Source organism: Thermobia domestica, unplaced genomic scaffold (assembly GCF_964235325.1).
Source record: "Thermobia domestica unplaced genomic scaffold, izTheDome1.hap1.1 HAP1_SCAFFOLD_285, whole genome shotgun sequence".
Taxonomy (NCBI): Eukaryota; Metazoa; Arthropoda; class Insecta; order Zygentoma; family Lepismatidae; genus Thermobia; species Thermobia domestica.
This window is the reverse complement of record NW_027656000.1, coordinates 95575-121930: the sequence shown is the minus strand read 5'-3', so window position 1 is coordinate 121930 and position 26356 is coordinate 95575. Positions and strand designations below refer to the sequence as shown.

At 36.5% G+C, this 26356-nt stretch overlaps 1 protein-coding gene across 1 annotated transcript in view; it reads right to left on the bottom strand.

The window, feature by feature from the left end:
• Positions 1–21168, bottom strand: part of LOC145676676 (lipase 3-like) — a 38344-nt gene extending 17176 nt beyond the window's left edge. Inside the window, exons 1-5 of the mRNA XM_081747520.1 lie at positions 21007–21168; positions 12065–12179; positions 7161–7404; positions 4101–4262; positions 556–640 (exon numbers count right to left, since the gene is read on the bottom strand). Coding sequence (XP_081603646.1) covers positions 556–640; positions 4101–4262; positions 7161–7404; positions 12065–12179; positions 21007–21130 — 730 coding nt within the window. The 5' untranslated portion in view covers positions 21131–21168. The remainder of the gene's footprint in view (positions 1–555; positions 641–4100; positions 4263–7160; positions 7405–12064; positions 12180–21006) is intronic.
• Positions 21169–26356: the final 5188 nt, after the last annotated feature.

The following is a 26356-nucleotide window of genomic DNA, read 5'->3' as shown; positions in this document are numbered from 1 at the left end:
CGACCACTTTCGGATCCATCTTACAACGCATACCTAAAAAACACAAAAACAACACAAATGTTAGCACAGAGTACAAATGCAAGACGAATTAGCATGAAATAATACGACTGCTACAACACACATGTTAGCACAGAGTTCAAATGCAAGACGAATTAGCATGAAATAATACGACTGCTATGGTTACTCTCATAAACCCCATGTTAATGTTTGACGCTCCATAAGTCCTGAACGCGGCAACGTCTGACCGTCGCACTGTGTAGTTATCCTATTTAGGACTAGTGCTTTCCGAAAATGTATAGTTTAGCGTCAGACCGGCAGCAACGATGTGAAGTGTTACTTGTCAGAACAAAATTGTGTGCGCGCGCCTGATTTACGTACTGAATATGTATTACTAACAAAATACACTTAACCAGCAGATTGTATCTTTTGTTGTTAAGCTTTCTCTTTCGGTGACACTCACTCTCTTTTACGTAAATACAACTTGTAATTCAATGTTTTGCTTATTATTTTTCATTATTATCCATAAAAAGTGTAAATTATTTCTTGTTTACTTACTTGATGTTATTATCTGTGCGTAATGGACGAAAATCCTAATTGCTGTACCGGCTGGAGTGTGTGATAGAATCACCGGGATTTTATGCTGGAAGTAAAAGGACAACATCATTCTCAGTATCGTAGTACTTACTGTATTTTTCCTATTCAAAAAAATACGATTTGAAATGTCATATTCTTGGAACTATATACAAAATGTCCCTAAAGTAGGGTTATACGTAGTTGAATAAGTAAAGTAAAGCTATACTACACACCAACGAAATATAGTGTGAATTGTTAACATAGGTCCCAGCATGATTATCACCTTAACACATTCTTTCAACACCAAGAGTTCGGTGTTGCGGTTAACACAGGCCTGGTGTTGCCAGTTTAACACAGAGACGGTGTGAAAATAACACAACGGTGATCGTACAGAACTACAGTAAGTGAATGAACAAAAAAATACGGATATAAAAACATCGCCACGGTGATCTTTCTACATATACTCAACGTGTTGTTTAGTAACACCTGCTAGATGGTGAATGCAAGCCATGGAGATACCAATATTAATAACTGTTATTCACCAATGGTCAAGCAAACTTACAATTACAGTAGTTAGCAAAGCTATTAAAGTCTCCTGTAAATACTGTGTAGCCGATAGATATACGAGGCGCATTCGGAAAGTAACCTCCGATTGGTCACTGTGCTTGAAGTAGTGGGTACAGCACTACCATCTTTGCCACATGTACGGTAGATCAGTCTGCATTCAGCTGTGGCGTGGTAGAGCGAAGATTGTCTAATCACTAGTCCCAGCTTCGTAGCGTCTCAAAATGTGTGTGCTGCAATAGAAAACCTCGTCAAGTGCGACGTGCGAGCTGTTATACATTTTCTTACAACAAAGCAATATTCGGCAGCAATTGTTCATCGGAAACTTTGTGCTCTGTATGGGCCAAGCGTGATGAGCGAAGGAGTTGTTCGTGAATGGGTTCGTTTATTTAAAAGTGAACGAACATACATTCATGACGAAAAGATGAGTGGCAGGCCATCAGTGATCATTGATGAACTCGTTGAGAAAACTGATGGAAAAGTTAGTGAAAATCGACGTTTCACAAATCTCGGAAGAAGTGGCTTGGATCTCAGCGCTTTGGTGATGATGAGGGATTGAAAGATGCAGTCACAGGCTGGTTCAAGACACAGGCGGGAGATTTTTATACTGATGGAATTTCTAAGCTAGTGCAGAAATATGATAAGTGCTTGAACGTTTATAGAAACTATGTTGAAAAACAGAGCAAAAAGCAGTTTAACTAGTCGGAGATTTTTCCGAACAGCCCTCGTACTTATACTGCAGTTTCAAGCCTATACATTGCGTAGAAGGAAAGTTATAAATATCCATAAACTGACATTTGGAATTTGTATTACGTTTTATTTCTTGCTACAAGCAAAGGTAAGACCAATTTATTTGACATTTATACCAAATAACGAACAATGTATTACATTTCCTGCAGACTTTCCCTAAAATAGCTTTGTGAACGTATACATTTTACAACAATATTTACATGAGTAAAAGTGCTGCCATCTGTTGTTCCTATGTGCATTATGTTCCTCTTCGTCATCAATTATATTTCTTTCCTTGTAACTACTCATAAATAATTTAAGCCAGACTTTATTACCTCTCTCAAAAGAGTCATATCCCTTTAATAGGAAAGAAATGTTTTTGTCAAAGTAATTGTTTGGTAACTGTATATAAAACAACACTGCTTGTGTGATATTATATTGATTCCTCATCATGTGAGGTAGCTGATTTAACGACTACCATTTTAACACTTTACTCCAAAGTAAGACGGAATTGAGATAGCATCAGGCTTCTATCAAGATTTAATACAACTCGGGTAACAGAGAGCTATTGTTGGAGTGAAGCTCCACTTTACTCGACTTACAGCCGTGTGCACCAACGAAGTTTAAACGAGCGTTCACTCAAACGCGCTCAACATTAAACTTTCAATTTTAAACGTAGTTCCAGGAATCTGTTAGACCGTTGAAAGTTGAAGTTCAGTACATCTTGTTTAAGTAAACTTCGATCAATTTGTAAAATTGACTCTGATTGGTTGTCGTCTTTTGTTTCTAATCTTCGTTTAACAAAGTAACAAATGAAGAAAGCATACCGCGTGCCGGTCTTTTCGACTTTCGAGATTGTGTGCATAGAGTTGTGAGTAGTCTAATTTCAGTGATCGTAATTGTGATGGAAAAAAATAATGAAACCACGAACAAAAAAAAAAAAAAAAAAAAAAAATCCGAAACGAGAAATGTATTGTAATTTCATTAGTGGAGAAATACAAATACATTATTGAATGTAAACAGACTGACTTGGATCAATGAAGTTTAAACTCTCAAGTTTGACCGTTCAAGCTAAAAACCCAGTTTATTCACCTTTTGACCGAGACTTAACCTTGAACGTTATTGGTGCAACAGACATTTTCACCGAACTTGGTTATGACCCTCGTTCAACAGTTGAGCTTCGTTCGTGCAAACAGCCATTAGGCGTTTCTTTGTTCGGACACTCGTCCGTAAACCGTTCTTCACCAGATTTGACATGGTGATTCCAGAGCGCGCAGTGAGTGTCGTAAGGTGTCACATGTCCCGATCGGACGTATCAATGAGGAATAGTAACCGAAAAAGGCATGGCCATAGACTTAACATAAAAAAAAAAGCATTTGGCGGGCAAATTCTCATTGTAAACAATGGGAAATTGAATTTTCAGCATTACAAATACGGGGAAGCTCTTTTTGTTTTGTTCTGCCAATATATTTTTTTAAAAAGTCATAATACTTTTTGCTGATTGCCAAATTCAACTACAGTAGGGCGTCGATAATCCGAACGCGGTCCCTAGAAGCTTTGTACATTTTGTCTTAGTGCTAGTGATAAACAAACCATAGGGTTATCTGTCGGCGTTTGTGAATTGGCTGTTTTTACAAAAGCTCATTCATGTGTAATTGTTTGTCATATATATTTTTATTTTCCCTTGGGTCTATACAAGTTAAGTTTTAAGTGTGAGTTACAAGAACACTGTAATTTAGTGTACGAGCAGGTTCTTCAGAAAAATTAAATGTAAGTAGCTTTACGTACGGTATTTCAATTAGTGTATGTACTTGTATAACCACTGTATCGATAGAACAACATACCGTACAGTATATGTAAGCCTAAATGGCATTTTCTTGGTCATTTTCGAAAATCCGAATAATTTGAAAATCCGAACTACATGTGGTCCCAATTAATTCGGATTTTCGACTTTCTACTGTATTTGCATGTCGTGTTCGTTCACGAAAATTATTGATGCACAAAAAATTCTATGAACAATTAATAAAGGTCGATTACTTCAATCCAAATTTACAACTATATCCAACTTAATTCAGAATTGAATCAGCCATTTTTTTTTATTGTGTGATAACCAATCTGAATGTAGCATGAAAATTAAGTATGTGTACTTTTTTAAAAAAAGTAAATCACAATGTAGTGCTAGAATAAATTCTTATCATTTATCTTTATAATACAATGAAATGTTCGATACTCACCATGTTTAATTCATTGACGCTAACAGTTAACGTTAAATACAGTCCCAAAGCACATATTCTTTGTAATGGAGAGTTATTACTGCATAATGTGTCGGCTAGTACTTTGGCTAACTCACTTTCCGGGAGGAATTCATCCAGACCAATCAATTTAGTTGCTACGAACTGAAAAAAATAAAATTATATGATAATATATCAATGAAAATTATCTATACAGGGTGTTCATGAACTAAGCCAAGGAAGTTTTAAGAGACGATTCCTCACAAAGTAAGAAGAAAGTTTATATGGATCTGTTGGGAAAAGTGCGAAGTTTCATAGCAAGGCCTGTCCAAAAGTGTGTAAAATTGTAAAATTTAAATATAAGGTCCACAATCCGATAAAATTAGCCTTAGTAACCACCAAAACTTACTTCGATAATTACTGCAAGAAATTAAATTATTTTTGTTCCTTTAAAACTTTGTAACTATTTCCTTAATACTTATCATTTCTTCGTCGTATATCTCAAAAACATATCTATAATTGATGGCATCACTGCTTATCACATCTTAACAGCATAAATGTCCATGTCTGGTCACCAAGAAAAATGGTATCTTACGTACCGGATCACTGTCCTTAAAAACATATACATATTATCGTTGCAAAGTATAAATTACAAAACGTGTTATGTCAAATACGAGGAACTGCGGATTTGCAGTCCATATCGACGTAAAGAAAGCTACGTACACATACTGTATGCTATCCAATGATGTATTCTCCGACGTGAAAAGATTCCCCATAGCGCGTAATTCCCATAGATGCTTCCAACAGAATGTCAAGATATGCTCGGGTTTAAGGATAGGTCCAAAGTTAAGGTAAACTTTGACAGCAATGAACACGTAATGCGTCGGCAGGAAGTCTAAAGAGTAAGACCACGTTTCCATTTTACACGAATTTTGTAACTGTCATAAAAAAAAACCTTGCAACCCGATCTTTCTATTTACTGTTTAGACGTTACAACCTCCTGAAAGCAAGAAAGGTATCTCCGCCCATGCAGCACTGCACTCTAGTGGACAAATAGTGAACCTCCACATTAAAAACGTGTACTTTGGCACACTTCCTCTCCCTGTCCAAAAGAATCCGTTGTTTCGGAAGCGGCGAAACTGGTTTTTCCTTTATGCCAACGGGAGGGCGATAGCAGGTAGCAAGCAAGACGTCCCCAGAAAGTTGCACATGGTTCAACTCCTTGCAAGATGGAAAAATGTTTTATGACCCTTTCAAGACTATGTGTACATGATGAAATATGGTAGTTTTTCAAGATATATATTTTTTTTTTTAATGACAACTACAAGATTCATGTAACGTCGCAATGCGGTCTTAGAGACGGCCAGGTTTAGGGATCCTCTTATTCGGAAGAAAGCTTGCTGCGATGGCTATTTTGATGGCGTAATCCACGGTTCTTTCACGTATAGGCGTGAAAAAAAAAACATCGTAGCACACGTTCTTCCGCACCTGAGTTACCGTGGTAGTGGCGGTCGCTAATACTTCCGACTTCCCGCTGAAGCATTACGAGTTCACTGCTTTGAAGGCTTAGTGTTCGCCTACTTTGGACCCATCTTTAATTCAGAGTATCATATCTGGGGAATCTGTTGGAAGCATGTCTGGGAATTATGCCCTGTGGGGAATCTCCTAGCGCCTATTGCACATTGCTGAAATATGATTCGTTTTGTATAGCGTATACGTATTTATTTTAAGGGCAATTGACTAACGATGTATTCAGCTTCATATTTTAGGAGCGAAGAATAAGCAATACTGGTTTGTTGTATGTAAAAAGCTGGGTTCAGTTATAAGTATGGGAGCCATTTTTGAAAAATTTACAAGTGCAGTCTGTTCCTTCACAAAAAAAGAATAATGTTTAAAGATTTTATTTTATGTAAGGGGTGATTATTTAACTCATTGATCAACATATTCTAGATGTGCTATTGAAAAGTCCACTCCATTACCATGCTATTCTAATGCAAGAAGGATAAAGAAACAAATACAGAATAAGTTGTAATATCTATACTGATTTTAGTATCTAGATTTGCTTCCATATTAATGAATGTCACACATAGGTGATGCATCACATACAATATTAAAAGTGTACTTTATAACCATGTAAAAGCAGACATAATGTTACAAGCTGGTCTTGATCTTCGTTTATACGCATATCATCTTCGCTAACGCGCCTGCTCTCTACAGATGCATCCATGTGTTATCCGGTGGGTCAATCAAGCCTCACCCTGCCTAAACTGGAATATTTTATGGAAAGTTTACTTCTAGTGACCACCTGGCACAGGTGCTTTTTTCCTCTAAACACTCCGTTTTATGTCATATCAAGAGATAACGGGTTAATGGTGTCAGTGAATATACAGAAGTATAAAGGAGTTTGAACGGACGCATGGACAGACAGGTAAATATATAAATTAGTTTTTATAAACCAAACTCCTTACACTGAGAAAAATCCGTTCTCCGGACAACGGTATATTGTACAAATATACAGAATCCTCTTCCTTACTACAGAAATCAGTACGGAGCATACGTTAGCCGTATGCTAAATAGGCGCTGCTCTTAGGTGTTACATCATGCCGTTGCAGGATATCTGACATTAACAGTTTTCCGTATATCACATGCATATACTTATGTTCCATTCCTCAGCTATGTGTTACATACGTCCATTTGTATGTGAAATCCTGACCACCTATATTGTTCCATACGGAAAGTACGTATGGATGGAACAGTTATACGGAAAGTATTATAAAGCATGCGTTTTCTGTTATACGTCTGCTATACGTTAAGTCCAAAAACTACAGGAATTACGCATATAACCTACCTTTTTAAGTAAGCCACCTACATTTTTTTGTCAGTGTAGAAATACAGTGATCAGTAGGATATTATATCTACTGTTATAACGCTGAAACAGGTGCTCGTAACAATGACACACATGCAGTTAATAGCAACGTATATACTGCTTATTTCAACTTCAATTACCTCCAAGGTTATTTATCCCTGGTTCATAACAATTAGAAAATTAAAAAAAAAAATTACCTCCAGTTGTTTATGGAAGACGGACAGCAACCGAAATGCAAACGTCGGGTAAGTCATTCGTGCAACGGGTGCTAATAAATTGAGCGTTTTAATCTTCTTGTTGAATTCAGGCTTTTCGGATAACAACACCAGTGCTACTGTGGTACCCATCGAATGACCGACGTAGTGAATTCTTCTTTGACCTGTTAGCCTCAAAATGTAATTGATCTCAGCAGGTAGGTCGTACAACCCAATTTCGTTGAAACTGAAATTTAAAAAAAGGAAAGGAAGTTAAATGTAATTAAACTCTTCTACAGTAAAGAGATAAATCATACATTTATCAATGAATGGTCTTGTGTGTGAATAACAACTAAGAATATACAGGATGAACCTGAAAAGTCTGCATAAACTCCAGGAGATGATTCGTAATATCAAAAGAAGACAAAAAGTCCCTTTTCTGTTCTTTACATCTTTCTGTTCTGTTCCAGTTGTCAGGATTCGATTGTCGATTCCAAGTTGGTACCCCTGTCACCCGTACACAAGGCGAAATTCGACAACATGCAAGAGGAATTTTGTATTTTGACATCACGAATCACCTCCCGGAGTTTGCGCACATCATTTAGGTTCATCCCATATAATATTTTCGCCCATACCTTTCAACTCGTTGCGAAACGTACATTTTTTGTAAATGAAAAGGGGTAAGAATATCCATAGTTAAGGTGGATCACCACCCGTAAGTCATTACATATTTTAACTCATTGCCTTAACTACTGCGCAATGAAACGTTACACATTATAAATATTGTACTATAAGATAGAGTAATGTTTCAGCTACAACACAAGACACTATTTCATTTGGTTGTCTTCTGATATCGAAAAATGTAACAAATAAAACAAAATATTTGATTCGTTTTACAATGAGCACTCAAGATGGCACTTGCTGTAAGATTTTACAAGAAGTGCTCCGTTTTATGAAATGTTTATTTGTATGTGTAAAGTATTTTAAAGTAGCGATCTTATTACGAAATAGATATATTGTTTGACCGTTTTTCGTGTTGTTTCATATTTTATTTAAATATTATTTTACATTTAAGAAAATAGATTTTGAAACGAAACTTGCGCAGAACGCCAGAACGCGTTGTTGCCAAATTTGTATGTTTATTGTAGTAGTCACAATAAGAAAATTCCTGGATTCTAGCATTGCAGTTCGAGAAGAGGAATTGCGGTAAGGGTCGAAAACTAATTTCTCCAGTAAGTATCCAAGTAGAATTCCATGATTACTTCCTTTATTATCTGGCATCAGTAAACACTCGACACTATCTGGCAACGCCACACTATTTAAACAGCGTTTAGGATAGCACTGGGAACACATAGTGATCCACCTTAAAGTCACCGTTACCAGTTCAGATATTAACGGATTTACTTCATTAACGAACTCGGTGTACGCGCCTTTGCCGTGCGAGACCCTGGTTCAATTCCACGTTAATTAGTGTGTTCACGTCTCTTATAGCCTCGTTGTTGAACGGGACTTTAAACTCAATTCAACAACAACTCCATTTACAAACTAATCTGAGACAATCGCTCCAGCTACCTATAGTGTGGTGGGTTAGAACAAATATTAGCCAGAATCGTGACTGATCGGAGTAAAGCTACAAATTTTGCTTTGTTCTTATACAGTATCAGTACAATCAATTGAAAAGGAGGTGTCCGACTTTTGGGTTCGCCATCTCGAAACACGACGCTATCCTTGTATTCTTCAAGATTTTTCGACCTTTCCTCTAAAACTCACTGAAAATTACCCCAATTAAAGGGTTTACAAACAAAAAATGTTCGAATGTTTTTATTATTATTATTTAAAATTTAATTTGCTTAATCTATGCTGAATATCGCTTTTGTCACTAATAATTCGCGAGGTACAAGCTTTAAGGTGGATCACTAGGTGTTCCCGGTGCTATGCTAAACGATGCTTGAATAATGCGGCGTTCCAGATAGTGTCGAGTGTTTACTGACGGAATTCTGCTTGGATACTTACTGGAGAAATTAGTTTTCGACCCTTACCGCAATTCCGCTTCTCGAACTGCAATGCTAGAATCCAGGAATTTTCTTGTTGTGACTACTACAGTAAACTTACAAATTTAGCAACAGCACATTATGGCGTACTGCGCAAGTTTCGTCTCAAAATCTATTTCCTTAAATATAAATTAATATTTTAATAAAATATGAAACAAAACACGAAAAACGGTCAAATAATATATCTATTTCGTAGTAAGATCGTTACTACACATACAAATAAACATTTCATAAAACGAAGCACTGCTAGTAAGATCTAATAGCAAGTGCCATTTTGTGTGTTCATTGTAAAACGAATCAAATATTTTCTTTTATTTCTTACATTTTTCGATATCAGGAGACACAACCAAATGAATCAGTGTCCTGTGCTGTAGCTGAAACGTTACTCTATCTTATAGTACAATATTTATAATATGTAACGTTTCATTGCGCAGTAGTTAAGGCAATGAGCTAAAATATGTACTGATTTCCGGGTGATGATCCACCTTAAAGAATGATATATTTCTTAAGTAAATTTTCAACTTTTCTTTCAGAAAATCGCTGAATATCTCTCAAACGGCAGGCTTTAGAGCAACAAGTATTCGAATTTGTTTTTATTTAAAATTTATTTTCCTACAACTTAAGCTCAATATTGCTTCTAGAGCTTTAATATTTTTGAAGATACAAATTTTATAGACTTTTGACTTTTAATTTTCTTTTTAAAAAACCGTTGAATATTGCCCCAATGGTAGGGTTTATAACAAAAGTGTTCGAACCTGTTTTATTTAAAATTTAATTTGCTGTAATTTAATCAATACCGTTTTTGTAGCTGTGATACTTTGCGAGATAGAAGCTTTTAAAATTTGAGTTTTCTTTTTTTGTAAATTTTCGACTTTCGCTGAGTATCACCTCAGTGGTTGGGTTTACAGCAAAGACTGTTCGAATGTGCTTTTAAATCGTGTCGTTTATTCAAACCTGTTCCAAGAAACATTGAATTCCTAATTAATGAAACATATGATCGGTTTCAACATTCATCCAAAAATCAATTACAATATAAGAAGTTGTATAATTCAATCAACAATGAAAAGCCGTTGAAAATAAGGAGGATATGTGGTAAAGTAAGGCCACATTGCCACGTTAAATGAATCTTGTAGCTGTCATAAAAAAAATTTAAAAAAAAAACCTTGCAACCCGATCTTTCCATTTACTATTTAGATGTTACAACTTCTTGAAAGCAAGATGCCACGTTAAATGAATCTTGTAGCTGTCATAAAAAAAAATTAAAAAAAAAAACCTTGCAACCCGATCTTTCCATTTACTATTTAGATGTTACAACTTCTTGAAAGCAAGAAAGGTGTCTCCACACATGCAGCACTGCACTCTAGTGGGCAAACATTGAACCTCCTCATTAAAAAACGTGTATTTTGGTGCACTTCCTCTCCCTGTCCAAAAGAATAAAAAAGATGGCTGAATTTGGTACTATTGTACCAAGTGTGGCAATACTAGCTTATTTGGAGTGTTATTTATGAGGGCGGTTAGGGTAAATTTTCTGCTTGAGTAGAAAGGAAGCCGGTTGGGGACCAATAGAACGTCTCGACTATAACTCGGTGGCTTTCAATAGAACCAGCAGCAATTAGAATTCTTGTTGAGTGGGAGCAATTAATACAGTATTGTTACACAGTAGAAATGCCGCATAACATGTATTCTGATATTGCTAATAGGTTATGTATTAAATGTTTGAAATCGATTTTGCATGAAGTTCAGATGGTGACAAATGGCTTTGAAAAGTGAGAATTCTGATTCAACGACGCTGTTGCAAGTTCTGATAAACTTCATAATTTTTAGTAAACAGTGACTTAAAAGGTATTTAGGATAGGACTTTGAAACTCTGTTGAGTATATCAAATCTGAATATCGACTGTGAGAACAACTTGCCGTGCCGTCATATTTCCTCTGTCGTGAAATTATGCAAAGAACTAACGAACCGTTTACCTTATAATCTACAGGGTGTTACAAAAATTGTCACAAAATTTCGAGAATAGATTTCTCACATCAAAATTAGAAAAAAGTTCATATGGACCTGTGGTCCCAAGTGCATAGTATTGTAGTTATAGGATACCGAAAACGTGAAGAAATGAACTTTAAAGGCCCATATTTCCACTATTACAGGACGATCGTAGTCGAGTCAAGACATCACTAAGGAACTAGTGTGTGAACTATCCAAAGATCCATCTTCAAGAACCTCCGGTACTTGCACGATCATTTTTCGAGAGGCTGTTTGGGAGTACTTGATCACTCTCCACCTATCTCTCTAAAAATTGGTGTGCAAATACTGGAGTTGAGTTGATTTTGAGTTTAACGTCTCTTTCAGCAGCGAGGCTATATCAGACGGGACCTACTGATTATCGTGGAATCCAAACCACATGAGCTCCCGCCGGGAATCGAACCTGCAAGTACTGCAGCATTCTCAAGCATGCATATTTGGATAGTTCACATACCCGTTTCTCAGTCATGTCTTGGTCCGACTACGATAGGTCCCATATGAAGTTTTAAAATTCACTTGTTTCACATTTTCGGTACCCTATAACTTCAGAACTATCCACTTTTGAGCACAGGTCCATATGAACTTTTTTTTCTTATTTGGATATCAGGAATCTGTTTCCAAAATTTTGTGACACATATTTCTAACATCCTGTAGACATACTGCAAAAAGTTTCAATATTATCCATGAGTGAATTATGTATGTCCCATCTTTGGTTTAATTCCTCTTTTGGAAGTGGACATAGTGCATCTCCCAATTCCAGTATCTGACTAATTTCTTTTACTTTAGGTGTGAGAACAATTACAAGAAAAATAAATAAATTGATGGGCAACTTACCTGAACTTCCAGAAATCCTTTCCGTTTGGGTCTAAAGTAGTGTGGTTTCTTGAATATGTATTTCCTCTGCTGTTAGCCATCCACACATCATAACCACTATCAGAGAGAATATACGCTGTAAAGAATATAGCTTATTGTATTTTAATTAGCCTTAAATGTGAGGATAAAATGTGTTAAATATTTAGGCAAGAAGGAATTTTTTTTGCCAAAAACATATTTGGTGTATTTTCACCTTTCATTAGGTTTGTCGTAAAAGAAAAATACAAGAACAGTTAATCTACAGTATTTATTTGATATTGACTATACTTGGCACTGAGGTAGACCTTCATCTGCTCGCAAGCAGAGATGTTCACTCTCGCGAGGGTGGCCCTCTCGAGGGCATCCTCACCCTCAAGTTCCCTCGCCCACAGTGACGCGAGGGCAAGGGTGCGCGAGGGCGAGGACAAGCTTCGATGGCGAGGGTGAGGGTGCGCGAGGGAGAGGACAAATTTTGGCCGCGAGGGCGAGGACAAGCTTCGACGGCGAGGGCGAGGGTGCGCGAGGGCGAGGACAAGTTTTGACAGCGAGGGTGAGGGCGCGCGAGGGCGATGGACAATTCCATTCGCGAGGGCGAGGGTGAGTGAGGTCGAAGTAAAATGAACATCTATGCTCGCAAGCATATGAAACTTCTCCCTATGGAGGTCTTTGATTTTCCGTTTACTTGGCTGTCAAATTTCGAGTTTACATAGAGCAAATATTGTTTCGTTGATTTGGAGTGTAGTGTCTTGTTCAGGAACGAGCCAATATGAGATGTGGATTTAACAGTTTAACGTGTTATCCAAACCACGTAAACTACTACCGGAAATCGAATCCGGGCAGGCACGTAGACAGGATTTCGTGAAGGGGGGAAGGGTCCGAGACATGAAATACTGTGGTCATCACACCAGGGGCTCGATCATTCTAAACTATTTTACTGGAACATATATTGGTTCGTTTAGCAAGAATTTTTAACGGGGAATGGGGGGGGGGGGGGGCTGACATGAAATTCTGGAGGACCTGGAGCTCTATCAACCTAAACTACTTTCCTATCAACATTGGTAACGCATTGAAAACGATTTTACAATATTTACGTCCTCCCTCTGTGTATTCAAATATAACAATTTTCCTTTCATTATGAACTCAACTATTATAAAAAGTATATTCACTATTATAAAAAGTACATAATAATGTCTTGTAAATATTTTATAATATCTGCGTTCCTTTCTCTGTTGAGAACTTTCTTTCCATATAATTTTTTTGTTTTTATTATTCCGTCAACTACTGTCGGTTCCAAATGATAGGTTAACCCTTAAGGGATCCGGGGTTTTGGGGGTATTTTTTTTAGACTTTCAGTCAAGCAGCTACTGCATCGTCACTATTTATCCTAGAATCATGGTTCAACCTCATTCTCTTCAGAATGAAGCTGGCTTTCAAATGATACCACTTGCATGCCCATATCACATACCAGAAGAGGGAAAATTGATTGCAAAGGGAAAATTTCGCAGGGAATTTTTTTCACATTTTGGGCCTCTCTGGAGCGGCCCTGTGTGAACTTAGAGATCTCAAAAAATCTGATAAATAGTACTTGGCAGGCTGAATGTGTGCCAAATTTCAAGTTTCTATCTTGAATACTAAGGGCGGGAGAAATTTTATCAAGAATCCCCACAATGCCCCAAATTACCACAAAAGACCATGATCTCAGCTAAAAAATTTCCTGAGACATCCCTAATTACCCTAGGGTCATGTTTCGCCCATCATTCTCTTCAGAATAGAACTGCCTTTCAGACGGTACGACTCACGTGTCTCCATCATGTATCTAAGGCGGGAAAATCCCGAAGAAAGGGATTTTTTTTGTTAAAAATATCCCTTTTTTCAACACTTTGTCCCTCTCGATCCCCCCTGCTTTTAACGCAGAAATCTGAAAAAAATCTGGTAAATACTACTCGGTGGACTGAATGTTTGTGGAAAATTTCAATCTTCTATGTGCAAAAATAAGAGCGCCAAAACATAATGAACATAGGCTTAATAAGAGAAAATATATATTTAAAAATTATGACGTCATCACGTCCTATGTCTGGACGCAAAAAGGTGTGAAACCATACGTAAGGTCTTCTAGAATGCCTCTAGACTTGAAAAACAAAAAAGAAACGGACGGAAAAGTTCAAATACAAGAGTTATAAGGCAATGTACCATGAAACACCAGTATGGTACAAATTGTACTATCGGATCCCTTAAGGGTTAAAGGAGCAATAGAAAATTGTTTTTGAAATAACATGTTTGATACTGCAAGGATGCGATGACGAAAAATTATGATAAAATATGTCCACGCTGTTACTCAACTGCGTTATGCTTTCGGAAGCTTCAAATCTCCCTTGAGAATTCTGTAACTTTTCTAGAAATTCCAAATTTCCTGACTCTTCCAGGACATCTGCCTCACATAAGAAAGAGTAACTAAAAGCTTCCTGAAGTTATTTTTTTTTAATTTTTAACGCTGATCCTTCTTTTTCTCATTTCATTTTGTTTCATCCTTCCTTAATTTTTTTCATTTCTGGTCTCGAAGGGGGGATCCGGACCCCCCTTGCTACGTGCCTGATTAGGGTCTCCCGCGCTGAAGGTGATGTAGCAGCCATGCACCGAAAATGGGTAAACAGCCTCTTATGGAAGGTTCTATTCACACCTTTTATATGGAAAGTTGTCCAATATGTTAAATTTTGGAAGAATATTCTCTAATTTCAATAAAAAGAAAATTTTATTATACAAGGTATTTCAAAACAACATCGACAACATTTGGGAGCTGATTCCTGACACCAAGATGACAAAAACTATAGACAAACCTTGGTGCACAAATTCTAGAATGGCACATTGACTGGTACACTCTGTTTCAAAATTGATTTTAAATTCTAAAATTTCTCGGCATACCCTATAGGACTGTACGACACACTAGTGTTTTGCGATATACCGGTTGGAAACCACTTAGTTAGACCTTAACCTGTTAAAGTGCATGCTTATATTAAATATTTCGATAAAACAAATGGAAGACAAATGGTAACCATTATTATGATAGATGTAGTAGTGTATTAAATGGAAATACAGCGGAGTCTTTTTAATTCGAAGTCCAAGGAGACACAAAAAAATGTTCCAATTATCCAAAATTAGAAATATCAAAAAATGTGCGTTGCTAAATGCCTAAGCGAGCAACGCTACTGTATAAACATAGAAAAAAAGTTATATGCAGTAGATGTTGGGCTTAAGGGATATTATGACTTACATGGAACAATATCTCTTAAACTATATTTATTCGTACATAAATTAAGCCACACGTAACATGGAAAATAGAAGTACCACATTCATTGAATTAACGCACAAACCCACATTCACTGAATTAACACACAAAATCACAAACACTGAATTAACACATAAAATCACAAACACTGAATTAACACACAAACATACATACACTGATTTAACACATATACACTGAATTGACACACAAAGACACATACACTGAATTAACGCATACATTCACATACACTGAATTAACATAAAAACCTACATACACTGAATTAACACACAGACACACATAAACTGAATTAACCAACAAAGCCACATACACGGCATTAACACACAAACTCACAGACACAAGTAATAATCTTAATTATATGCTCTTAGTTAAAGAATTTCGTGATCTCCGTTTGGTTTGAATGGATTATTTTCAGTCAACCAACAGAACCTTCAGTTTCGTTTATTGTCTGTACTACGTTATGTGTAACATTTGGTTGATATTCAGTGGATTGTCTTAAGAATAGATAATCTCATTCAAAATTGTCAAACATTTTGCAAACTTCATATGAGGTTGGTACACGCTGTTTCATTATTCCACGTTGGTCTTGTCGTAATCTTCTTCTTCATCAAATATATTGTATTTTCGAGTCACTCTTCCCTCTTCACCATCAAAAAGATTGTATTTTCTTTGCCACTCTTCCCTCCTCCTCATCAGATAGATTGTATTTTAGTGTCACTCTTCATCACCAGAAAGGTTGTATTTTCGTGTCACTCTTCTCTCTTCATCATCAGATAGATTGTATTTTCGTGTCACTCTTTCCTCTTTATCATTACAAAGATTTTATTTTCGAGTCACTTTTCCCTCTTCACCATAAAAAAGATTGTATTTCCTTGCCACTCTTCCCTCCTCCTCATCAGATAGATTGTATTTTAGTGTCACTCTTCATCACCAGAAAGGTTGTATTTTCGTGTTACTCTTCTCCCTTCATCATAAAATAGATTGTATTTCCGTGCCTCTCTTCCCTCCTGCTCATCAGATATTTCCGTGCCACTCTTCATCAGATGATTTTATTTTCGTGTCACTCTTCCCTCTTCATCATTACAAAGATTTTATTTTCGTGTTACTCTTCTCTCTTCATCATCAGATAAACTGTATTTTCGTTTTCGTGTCACTCTTCCCTCTTCATCATCAGATAGATTGTATTTTCGTGTTACTCTTCTCTCTTCATCATCAGATAGATTGTATTTTCGTGTCACTCTTCCCTCTTCATCATTACATAGATTGTATTTTCGTGTTACTCTTCTCCCTTCATCATCAAATAGATTGTATTTCCGTGCCTCTCTTCCCTCCTGCTCATCAAATAGATTGTATTTCCGTGCCACTTTTCATCAGATAGATTTTATTTTCGTGTCACTCTTCATCATCAGATAGATTGTATTTTCGTGTTACTCTTCTCTCTTCATCATCAAATAGATTGTATTTCCGTGCCACTCTTCATCAAATAGATTGTATTTCCGTGCCTCTCTTCCCTCCTGCTCATCAAATAGATTGTATTTCCGTGCCACTCTTCATCAGATAGATTTTATTTTAGTGTCACTCTTCGTCATATAGATTTTATTTTAGTGTCACTCTTCATCATCAGATAGGTTGTATTTTTGTGTCACTCTTCCCTACAGCTGCCTCTGTATAATTAAAAACCAATTATAACTATATTATTTTCTTTGGAATAGTCTAAAACTAAAAATTTTTTTACTGCATTATTTCGAATTGTTCAAACAGGAGGCTCAAAAGTTCGACTTACTCACGATCATTTACAATTGTTATTAATAGAGTTTTCAGTGAAAATATACTTTTCTTGGATTCTTCGAATATTTTGAATAGTCCAAGTGAGAATTAAGGAGAGTCCACTGTATTAGAAGAGCAGCAAATGAGAGAGTATGAATTTAATTGATAGTAAAAATTGTTTTTCAGTTACCTAAGGCTTTTGTTGGTTCTAAGACGATCCAATCGGTAGAAGAACAGAGAACTCCATGATGCAGAAACACCACTGGTCGCTTCTTTTGTTCAACAGATTTTCGACTGTAAGGGATTCGGTGCATTTGTAAAATGTAGCCATCTTCTGTTGTTACAAAGTGAGATTCTGCAGGATAGCCATGTTTAGCAATTAACTCAGGCTAAAGAAAGAGAAGTTAACAGTGTCCTTTATAAATTTGTCTACAATTTACATAATTTCCATTATTCAATTGTTATGCACGTTTCTAAACTGATTTACTTCATTAAATAATAAGAATTCTCATCATTGGAAAGGAAGATCCAAAAGTCGGTGGTATATACACCCAAAGGCGCTAATCCTGGGGGCCCGAGGGGGCCCGAGCCCCCTACTGTATTTATGAATATACAATATTTGGCATAATTTGAGTGCAATTTGTCTTAAAATCTTCATTATTATATATACCTTCTGCATCTGAATGCCCCCCAAATTTACAGAGAAATCGGCACCCTTGTATACACCCTTTATATGTAAAAAGGCCCTATCCACGGGAGGCATGAGGGGCCGCGCCCTAAATTTTTACTGGTCCCATTAAATTTTTAAGGTAGGCTTGCAAATGAATTATAATATAGTTGGATCGGGTCCCTCCCTAACTTCTGTCAGGCTACCCCTAGAGTTTGCTGTACATTTTTGGGCTTCCTACGGGCCTGTATGTAAAGTAATAATTACAAAATAGACGGCTTATTGTAAAGTACCAAATTTCAATAATTAATGTAAATTCATTTTTAAAATATGTACAATGTGTATTTTTCGCATGAGCTACATTCTGCTCTGAATCATAGATGCAAGATTGTTTTTTTAAAAGGAAGTTTCTTACTTGTATCTTTTACTTGAAAACTTTTGTTCTTTTTCTAAAATATTTCAATTTAAACACAATCGTGTCCATGGGTTTTCTCAGAGTCCTTCCATTTCATGCTACATTCTCATTCCACCAATTTTTCCATTATCATTCACTTGCCTTAATCATCGTCTCCCTTAGCCTAAAGGCATAATTGTGGGATGTTAAACTGAACGATTTCATTCCATTTTCATTTGCTATGTCCTTGCATATAAGAGGGTACAGGCGTAGACAAAAGCAAATAATTTTCATACGTAACTCTACATAAAATATCCTATTTTCTTTTATTATTGACTCTACATCGCTGGTTCGATCCAAAAACGAATCAGAGGGTGTTAAAATGATGCAGGAAAAAAATAACAATCTTAGCTGTTATTGAAAAGAGGAAAGGAAACTGGTTGGGACATTGGCTAAGAAAGAACTGTATCTTTGAAAATCTTTGAGTTTTACGTCCCACGATTATGCCGGTTAGGCTAAAGGAGACGGTGATGATGAGTAATGAATGAAATGGTGGAATGAAGAAAGTGGGAGGAAAGGGAGAACCCCGAGAAAACCCACGCTCACGGTGCTTGTCCACCACAACGTTCACTTGGCGGGAGCTGGGATCGAACCCGGGACTCCAAGCACTAGATGTGAACGCTCTACCACTGCGCAGCCGTGTCCCCAAGCACTGTATTATGAGAGATGTGCTAGAGGGATTGTGTGCAGGAAAGAGAGAGGGAGGGGCTGAAGAAGACTACAATTAATGAAAGATATCAAAACAGGGAAATCGTACGTGAAGACGAAGAGGTTAGCGGAAGACTGTGGAGCATGGAAGATTCTCAGTTCCATTAAGTGACGTGCCAGTTAAATTTCTACAATTAGGATCTCGTTCTCTTGGAAATGTGATGACTTATTTCAATATGTTAGTGATGTCCCGTTTTCTCCTATACTGGACGTTGGAGGGAGAAGGAAGTGATCTGTTTGACAGTGAGTGAGCTGAAATACATGAATTGTACTTATTCTTGTGTTTAACGTAACAAAACAGGCAATATTGCTATAGTCTTCTATTCATAATTCAATCGGAGCGTTGTACAGTTCGCAGCAAAAGACCTGCAACATGAGCATGTAACTTTATTGCGAAACGACGCAGTTTTTTGCTCCAAAATAAGTATGCAGGGGAGGACGCCGAAATTTCTCTTGGCCTGATTCGTGCCAGTTATAGGGCAGACAAGAAGGTCTCTGACAGCTCGCAATGACGTTGCCACTACTCAAGGCTTTTTTCGGTGCAGACATAGTGACAATTTAATTAATGATGTAAGACAGAGTGACCGTGGTTGGTAACACTAGTATCAAAGTAGGGGCTGCATTGTTCCTCCTCATGTAGTAAGAAACGTCAGAGATCATCTCTTGTTGCGCTGTTAGGCGTAGTTTCAGAATAAACCTACATGCTCATGCTGCAGGTTTTTTCGTACGAACTGTACAAGGAATTTGAACTTTCTCTTCTTTCTTTCTTTCTTTCTTTCTTCTTTCTTTATTTTTTGAACATATTTATAATGGCAGTTAATTTATTACATCACATGGTGTTCTAAATTAACCGCTATCTCTCCAAAAAGGGGTCCTCTATTACTTAACTAAATTATACAACGTAGTTTTAATAAGATTTTACGTCCATCTCGTTTTCTCCTATCGTTTGTCCCACAACGTACGACTGTAGACAAAACCTTATCCAAACCTTATTGCTAGTATCTTCTTCATTATCACACAGATTGTATTTTTGAGTCACTCTTCCGTCTTCATCATCAGATAGATTGTATTTTCGTTTTCGTGTCATTTTTCTCTCTTCATCATCAGAAAGATTGTATTTTCGTGTCACTCTTCCCTCTTCATCATCAGATAGATTGTATTTTCGTTTTCGTGTCACTCTTCCCTCTTTATCGTAAGATAGATTGTATTTTCGTGTCATTTCTCATTCTTCATCATCAGAAAGATTGTATTTTCGTGTCACTCTTCTCTCTTCATCATCAGATAGATTGTATTTTCGTGTCATTTCTCATTCTTCATCATCAGAAAGATTGTATTTTCGTGTCAGTCTTCCCTCTTCATCATCAGATAGATTGTATTTTCGTTTTCGTGTCACTCTTCCCTCTTTATCGTAAGATAGATTGTATTTTCGTGTCATTTCTCATTCTTCATCATCAGAAAGATTGTATTTTCGTGTCACTCTTCTCTCTTCATCATCAGATAGATTGTATTTTCGTGTCATTTCTCATTCTTCATCATCAGAAAGATTGTATTTTCGTGTCACTCTTTCCTCTTCATCATCAGATAGATTGTATTTTCGTTTTCGTGTCACTCTTCCCTCTTCATGATCATGTATTTCCGTATCACTCTTTCTTCTTCATCATCAGATAGATTGTAATTTCGTGTCCCTCTTCCCTCTTCATCATCAGATACATTGTGCTTCTTTGTCACTTCTTTACGCCTGTCTCTGTATAACTTAAAATCAATTGTAGCTGTATTCTGCTGTTTGCAATCAGTCCAAAAATAAACATTCTTTCTCTATATTACTTAGAATTATCTAAACAGAAGATTTAAAAGTTTCATTTACCAATGTTTTGAATAGAGGTTTCAATGGGAATATACTTTTGTTCGAGTTATCGAATATTTTGAATTATCTAAATTCGAATTAAAAAGAGTCCGCTGTATTATTAAACCAAATAAGAACGTACTAATGTAATTCATAGTGAGTTTTGATTTTTTTTTTCAGTTACCTAAGGCATTTGTTGGTCCTAAGACGATCCAATCAGAAGAAGCACTGAGTGCTCCATGATGGAGAAACACCACCGGTCGCTTCTCTTGTTCAACAGATTTTCGACTGTGAGGGATCCGATGCATTTGTAAAATGTATCCATCTTCTGTTATTACGACATGAGTTTCCGAGGGATAACCATGTTTAGCAATTAATTCAGGCTGAGGAAAGAAAAAGTTAACACAATATCTTCATTAATTTGTCTACAACTTCACATAATTTCCATTATTCAATTGTTCTGTATACCCTCCTAAACTAATTTACTGGATTAAATAATATGAATTCGCATGATTGGAAGCGAAGATCCAAAAGTCGGGGTATACCCAGCGCCGGCCCTAGGCAATTCGCCACCCAGTGTAACGGCACCATTTGCCGCCTCCTTTTTGTAGAAACAACAAATATTAAAAGCCAGGATTTTAAGTATTTACCCCGTCATGATCAACGAAGGGGAGGGAAAAAGCACTCGCACTCAGAAAGGTCTAAACACTACAAATACAATCACGTAGTCTCTGTTTCTTCTTTAAATAATACTCTGTTATGTTAGTGAAAGGTAAAACAAACACACCTGCAGAGGAAAGAAGGTAATTCTTTCTATATAATTCAATATCGAGTTTTAATCTCAATATATTAGCTTGAAATTCCAGTGCAATTAGCTCTTTTATCTTGATTTCTTTATTTTCCTTCTACGTCTGTTAAAATTAAAAAAAAAACTTATTTCCATCTTCAGTCATAAGGAACTTATTCGTGACAAACACAAGACTAGTTTTCATATCAAAACTTTGATAACTAACTAAATGGAACAGGTATTCGCTACTGTTCGAGAATTCAGTTCTTATACTTGACAACAATCAAGCAATTAATGCTGGGATTTGTTTGACCATTTGCTTTAGCATTGTCCGTGTGACCTTAAACTATTGCGGCCTAAACATGAGTTATGAATGTATTATTCAAGCAGAAGATCAGCTTAGTAAATTTAACTACCATCATCATGAAGCCCGTTTCCAACAAGAAATATTTATTTTAAATAATATAATTATGACAGATTTTGCGGCCCCTCGAAACTTGTCGCCCCCAGAAAATGCACGTGTTGCACATATGGTAGAGCCGGCCCTGGGTATACCCCTAGTATGTAAAGTGATGATTGCAGAATATAATATTTATTGTAAAGTACCCAAATTTTAATAATAACTTTTGTAAACTCATTTTTAAGAATGTGTAAAAACAAAGAAACAATCGAAAGAACACAATGTTTAATGTGTTAATAATGTTTAATGTGTTTATAATTGGAATATATTGTTGAATGAGTATATCTTGTGTATATCTAAATATTGTGCTTTTGTGTTGATAAATCCTTTTCATTATGTTTGTACAATCACTTCATTAATATATATATTCATTTATGTTGTAGGTCCAGGCGAATGGCAACGTTGCGTTTTCATTTAACATTGGGCACATAAAAAGTGTACAACCAAGACGGCTAATTCGATTTTTAAAAAAAAAAAAAAATCCTTGACTTTAGATCGAAAACTTCATATTTAGAAATAGTTTTTCCTCTTACATTTTGTTGTAACACTAATAATAACAGAGTTAACCTATGCCAGGGGACTTTTGAGACACCCTGTATATATATACATATACATCTCTATATCAATTTTTAAATTGAAAAGTGAATTTATTTTCCATGCCCAACAAGTAACTAATTGAGGTAAATGGGCTACAACTTGCCTTCAGTCAGAATATATTAGACAACAAACGTAGAAATTCTTACCGTAGTTTTGTATATGTCAGGAGGCTCTTTAGACACTGTGATGGTCACCAGAATCGGAAGTAATAATAATGCCAAGATGGATTTCTGTAAAATTCTTCTCATTGTCAGTGACAATAATAAAAATCAGTCGATCTACAATGTAAAGAAATATAGTTTAATTTAAAAATCAAAAATTAGTTTACATCAATGAAATCTTAAATTTTTTAGTGTGTCGTTTAGTAGTTTTGGCAATGGTTTTGAAAATGATTTTTAAAACATATCATAAAGCACACTGCGGAATAATCGTATGTGGCTTACGTAAAAACTAAAGTTACAGACAACGTACAGCAAACGTACAACTGAAAAAATATATTTTATACGTACTTTGTGTATAACAGCTGCTAATAAACGCTCTTTCCGTCCTAAAGAAATAACTGTATATAGGCGGTCAGGATGTCACAACTCATGGACGTATGTCACATATAGCTGACGTATGTAACATATTTATGCATATGTAATATTTGGAAGACTGTAAGATATCAGACATCCTGCAACGACATGATGTAAGATCTAAGCGGGAAAAAGAGCACTACAAATGTAGGATATGGATAACGTATGGTCCGTACTGATTTCCGTAGCAAACATACGATTCCGTATATTTCTACAATATACCGCTGTCCTAATAACGGATTTTTCTCAGTGCATGTTAGGTAAGATAATTTGATTGTCTCTTCGGCCGGTCAAAATTTACATAATTCAAATGATTATTTATTGATTAAACAACCAACTTATTGTTAGAAGTATTATCTGCCTCACTGCTGAGGAGTATTGTGTCACTGTCAGGAAATGATAAATAAATAGCCGCAATCTGCTACTCGACAATGATTTTCTAAGATGTACATGAAAGTGAAATCTTTGAGTTTTATGTCCCACAGTTATGCCCGCTAGGCTAAGGGAGACGGTGATGATGAGCAATGAATAAAATGGTGGAATGAGGAAAGTGGGAGGAAACGGGATAACACCGGGAAAACCCACGCACACGGTGTTTGTCCACCACAAAATTCACTTGGCAGGAGCAGGGTTTCTAACATGTACAATAAAGAAAAGAACAGAAAATTCAGTTTGATGTGTCATGATTCTGCCGTTAGGGCTAAGAGAGACGGATGATTAAGGCAAGTGAATGATGATGGAAAAATCGGTGAAATGAAAATATGGGAGGAAACAGGAGTACCCCTAGAAAATCCATGAATATTATGTGGTCGAGCATAAACTTACTTGGTCACGGGTCGAACCAGGGACCCGAAGCACCTGAGATGGCTCTAGCACTGTGCCATCTTACCCCTTGATATACGGTACATGGTTAAATAATATGTTCCTGCGTAGTAATAATAACAATAATGACCAACAATGAAAATTTACCTTGAACAAAATTCAATTGTTTGCTAAGTCTCCCACGCTCCCAGATAAGACCAGAAGAAGAGTGAGGCATAAGTATGGCTTAGATCGGCCAAAGATAAATAGACAGCTTGTTCATGTGCTAAAAATGAGCTTATTACTCACAATAAGACCTTAGTGTTTCAGGGAAAAGGAAGCTTAGTGCTTAGATAAAAGGTAACTGTGTTTCCAGAGAATGAGTAAGCAAGGGCTAGCGACAGTTGCAGCCCTGAAAAAAACAGATACGCCTACAAACACACCGCCAACAAAACTCAGATGGGAGGCATGGACCCAGGCCCGACACTTTGAAAAAGGAAACACCTCCATTAAAGATTGAAGGAGATTGAAGATTGAAAAGAATGAGTTGTGTGCTCCAAAGGGAGCTTATACTCAGGGAAACAGCTGTGAGTTCAATAGGAGCTTTGTTTTCAAAATGAGCTGTGTTCTTAGAAGTTTTAAGATTTTTAAGTGTTTCAAAAGAGGAAAAGGAAGTCAGTGAAGGGGTCGATGATCACGAAGGTTGGAATGTTGATGGATAGTACGAAAAAGGTTATTTGCGAAGACCCTGGAAGTAGTTGGAAGATAAGCACCGTAATAAATATTTGTGCATGGCAAATTGAAAATACAGTACAACCCCTCAAATCCGAACTAATTGGGGCTGAAGCCTGTTCGGATTTCGAGGGGTTCGGATTACCCGGTAAATAATATTACGTACTTATTTCGTCACTGAATTGGCGGTAAAACAAAGACTGAGGTTAGACAGGGTGGTCCAGTGGTGATTTTTCCGTGTGAATCGTAATCCAGTTGACCTAAAATGATTTCATTGTTTTGAATTTTTAGAAATACGTAAGTAGACGTAAACTATTTCCTATTTTATCTAAACTTAACTGTATTTTATAACGTTTTGAATAAGCATTAAGTCTAAAAATGTTAAAACCTTAAAAAAAACTAAATTTGTGTGATTAAATCTATTTTTTTTTTTAATTTTCCAGCTGTAGTTAATCTCCCCCCCTGAGAACGTGTTCGGATTTGCCGGGTTTTCGGATTTCTGGAGTTCGGATTTGAGGGGCTGTACTGTATTATTAAAAGAAGGTAAAAATAATGCTGATTACGATGTTTAGTTTGAATAGCTTATGTTGGGTTGTTTTAATAGACGTATTTGCTTATGAGTCTAAATTTTATAGATATGTTTATATTTATATCAGCTTTTGAAGGAGATTCTAAATTGTGTTAAAGTACAAATTCACATTTGTATGTGCAGATACATTGTATGTGCATGCTTGTGTCCGTATGTCTAACATGGTAAGCAATAAGCCTAACACTATACGCGAAGAATGAAGCTAAGTATAAATGCAGCACTCACAAGAAATCAGACAATGCTAACACCGCTGATTCCGAAAATGACTCCTGCTTAAGCAGAACTGTACATGATCGAGGCACCGGGTAGAGTTTAAGGTACCTCTTGAGCATGGGTGCCCGAAGGAGAGGGCAGAGTGGAGCCCGAGCCCCTCTGTCTCACGAAAAAGTATTAAATTTCTTAAGATTTTCTTAATACAAATAAAAAAATATAGCAACCAGGGATTTGAGCCCCCACAGGAAAATTTTTTGGGCGCCAATGGTCTTGATTAATTAATGCCAAAGTGGGCCAGCTGACATGACCATTGTTCCCATTGTCAAAATAAGATTAATGGAAAATAAATATATATTAAAATTATCAAAGGTATGCAACCTGAACAACATGAAGAATGATTGGGTAGCCTATATCGCAGGCATCATGGTTCACTGTACATATGCATAATTTGTGCATAAAGTTTGACCTTACTCAGGAGTCGAAAATAATGTAGAATTGTAGACGTCGGTGGAGTGTAGTGGTTTTAATCAACAATAATTTAATAAGTAAGAGTCTGGGCCATGGCACTAAACTCTCTTTCACTCTCCCTTCTTAAATTAAATCATACTGTATTGCTCAAAATCATTAGCACGTAGAAAGAAAAAAATAACTAAAGATGAAATACGAGGGACGATCAGAAACTAAGGTTACACGGCTGATATTCCTGGAGTTTCGTCTGTTATAGAAGAATGAGGAGTGTGTGGTAATTTTAATACATAGAGTTGACAACTGTGCAGTGTT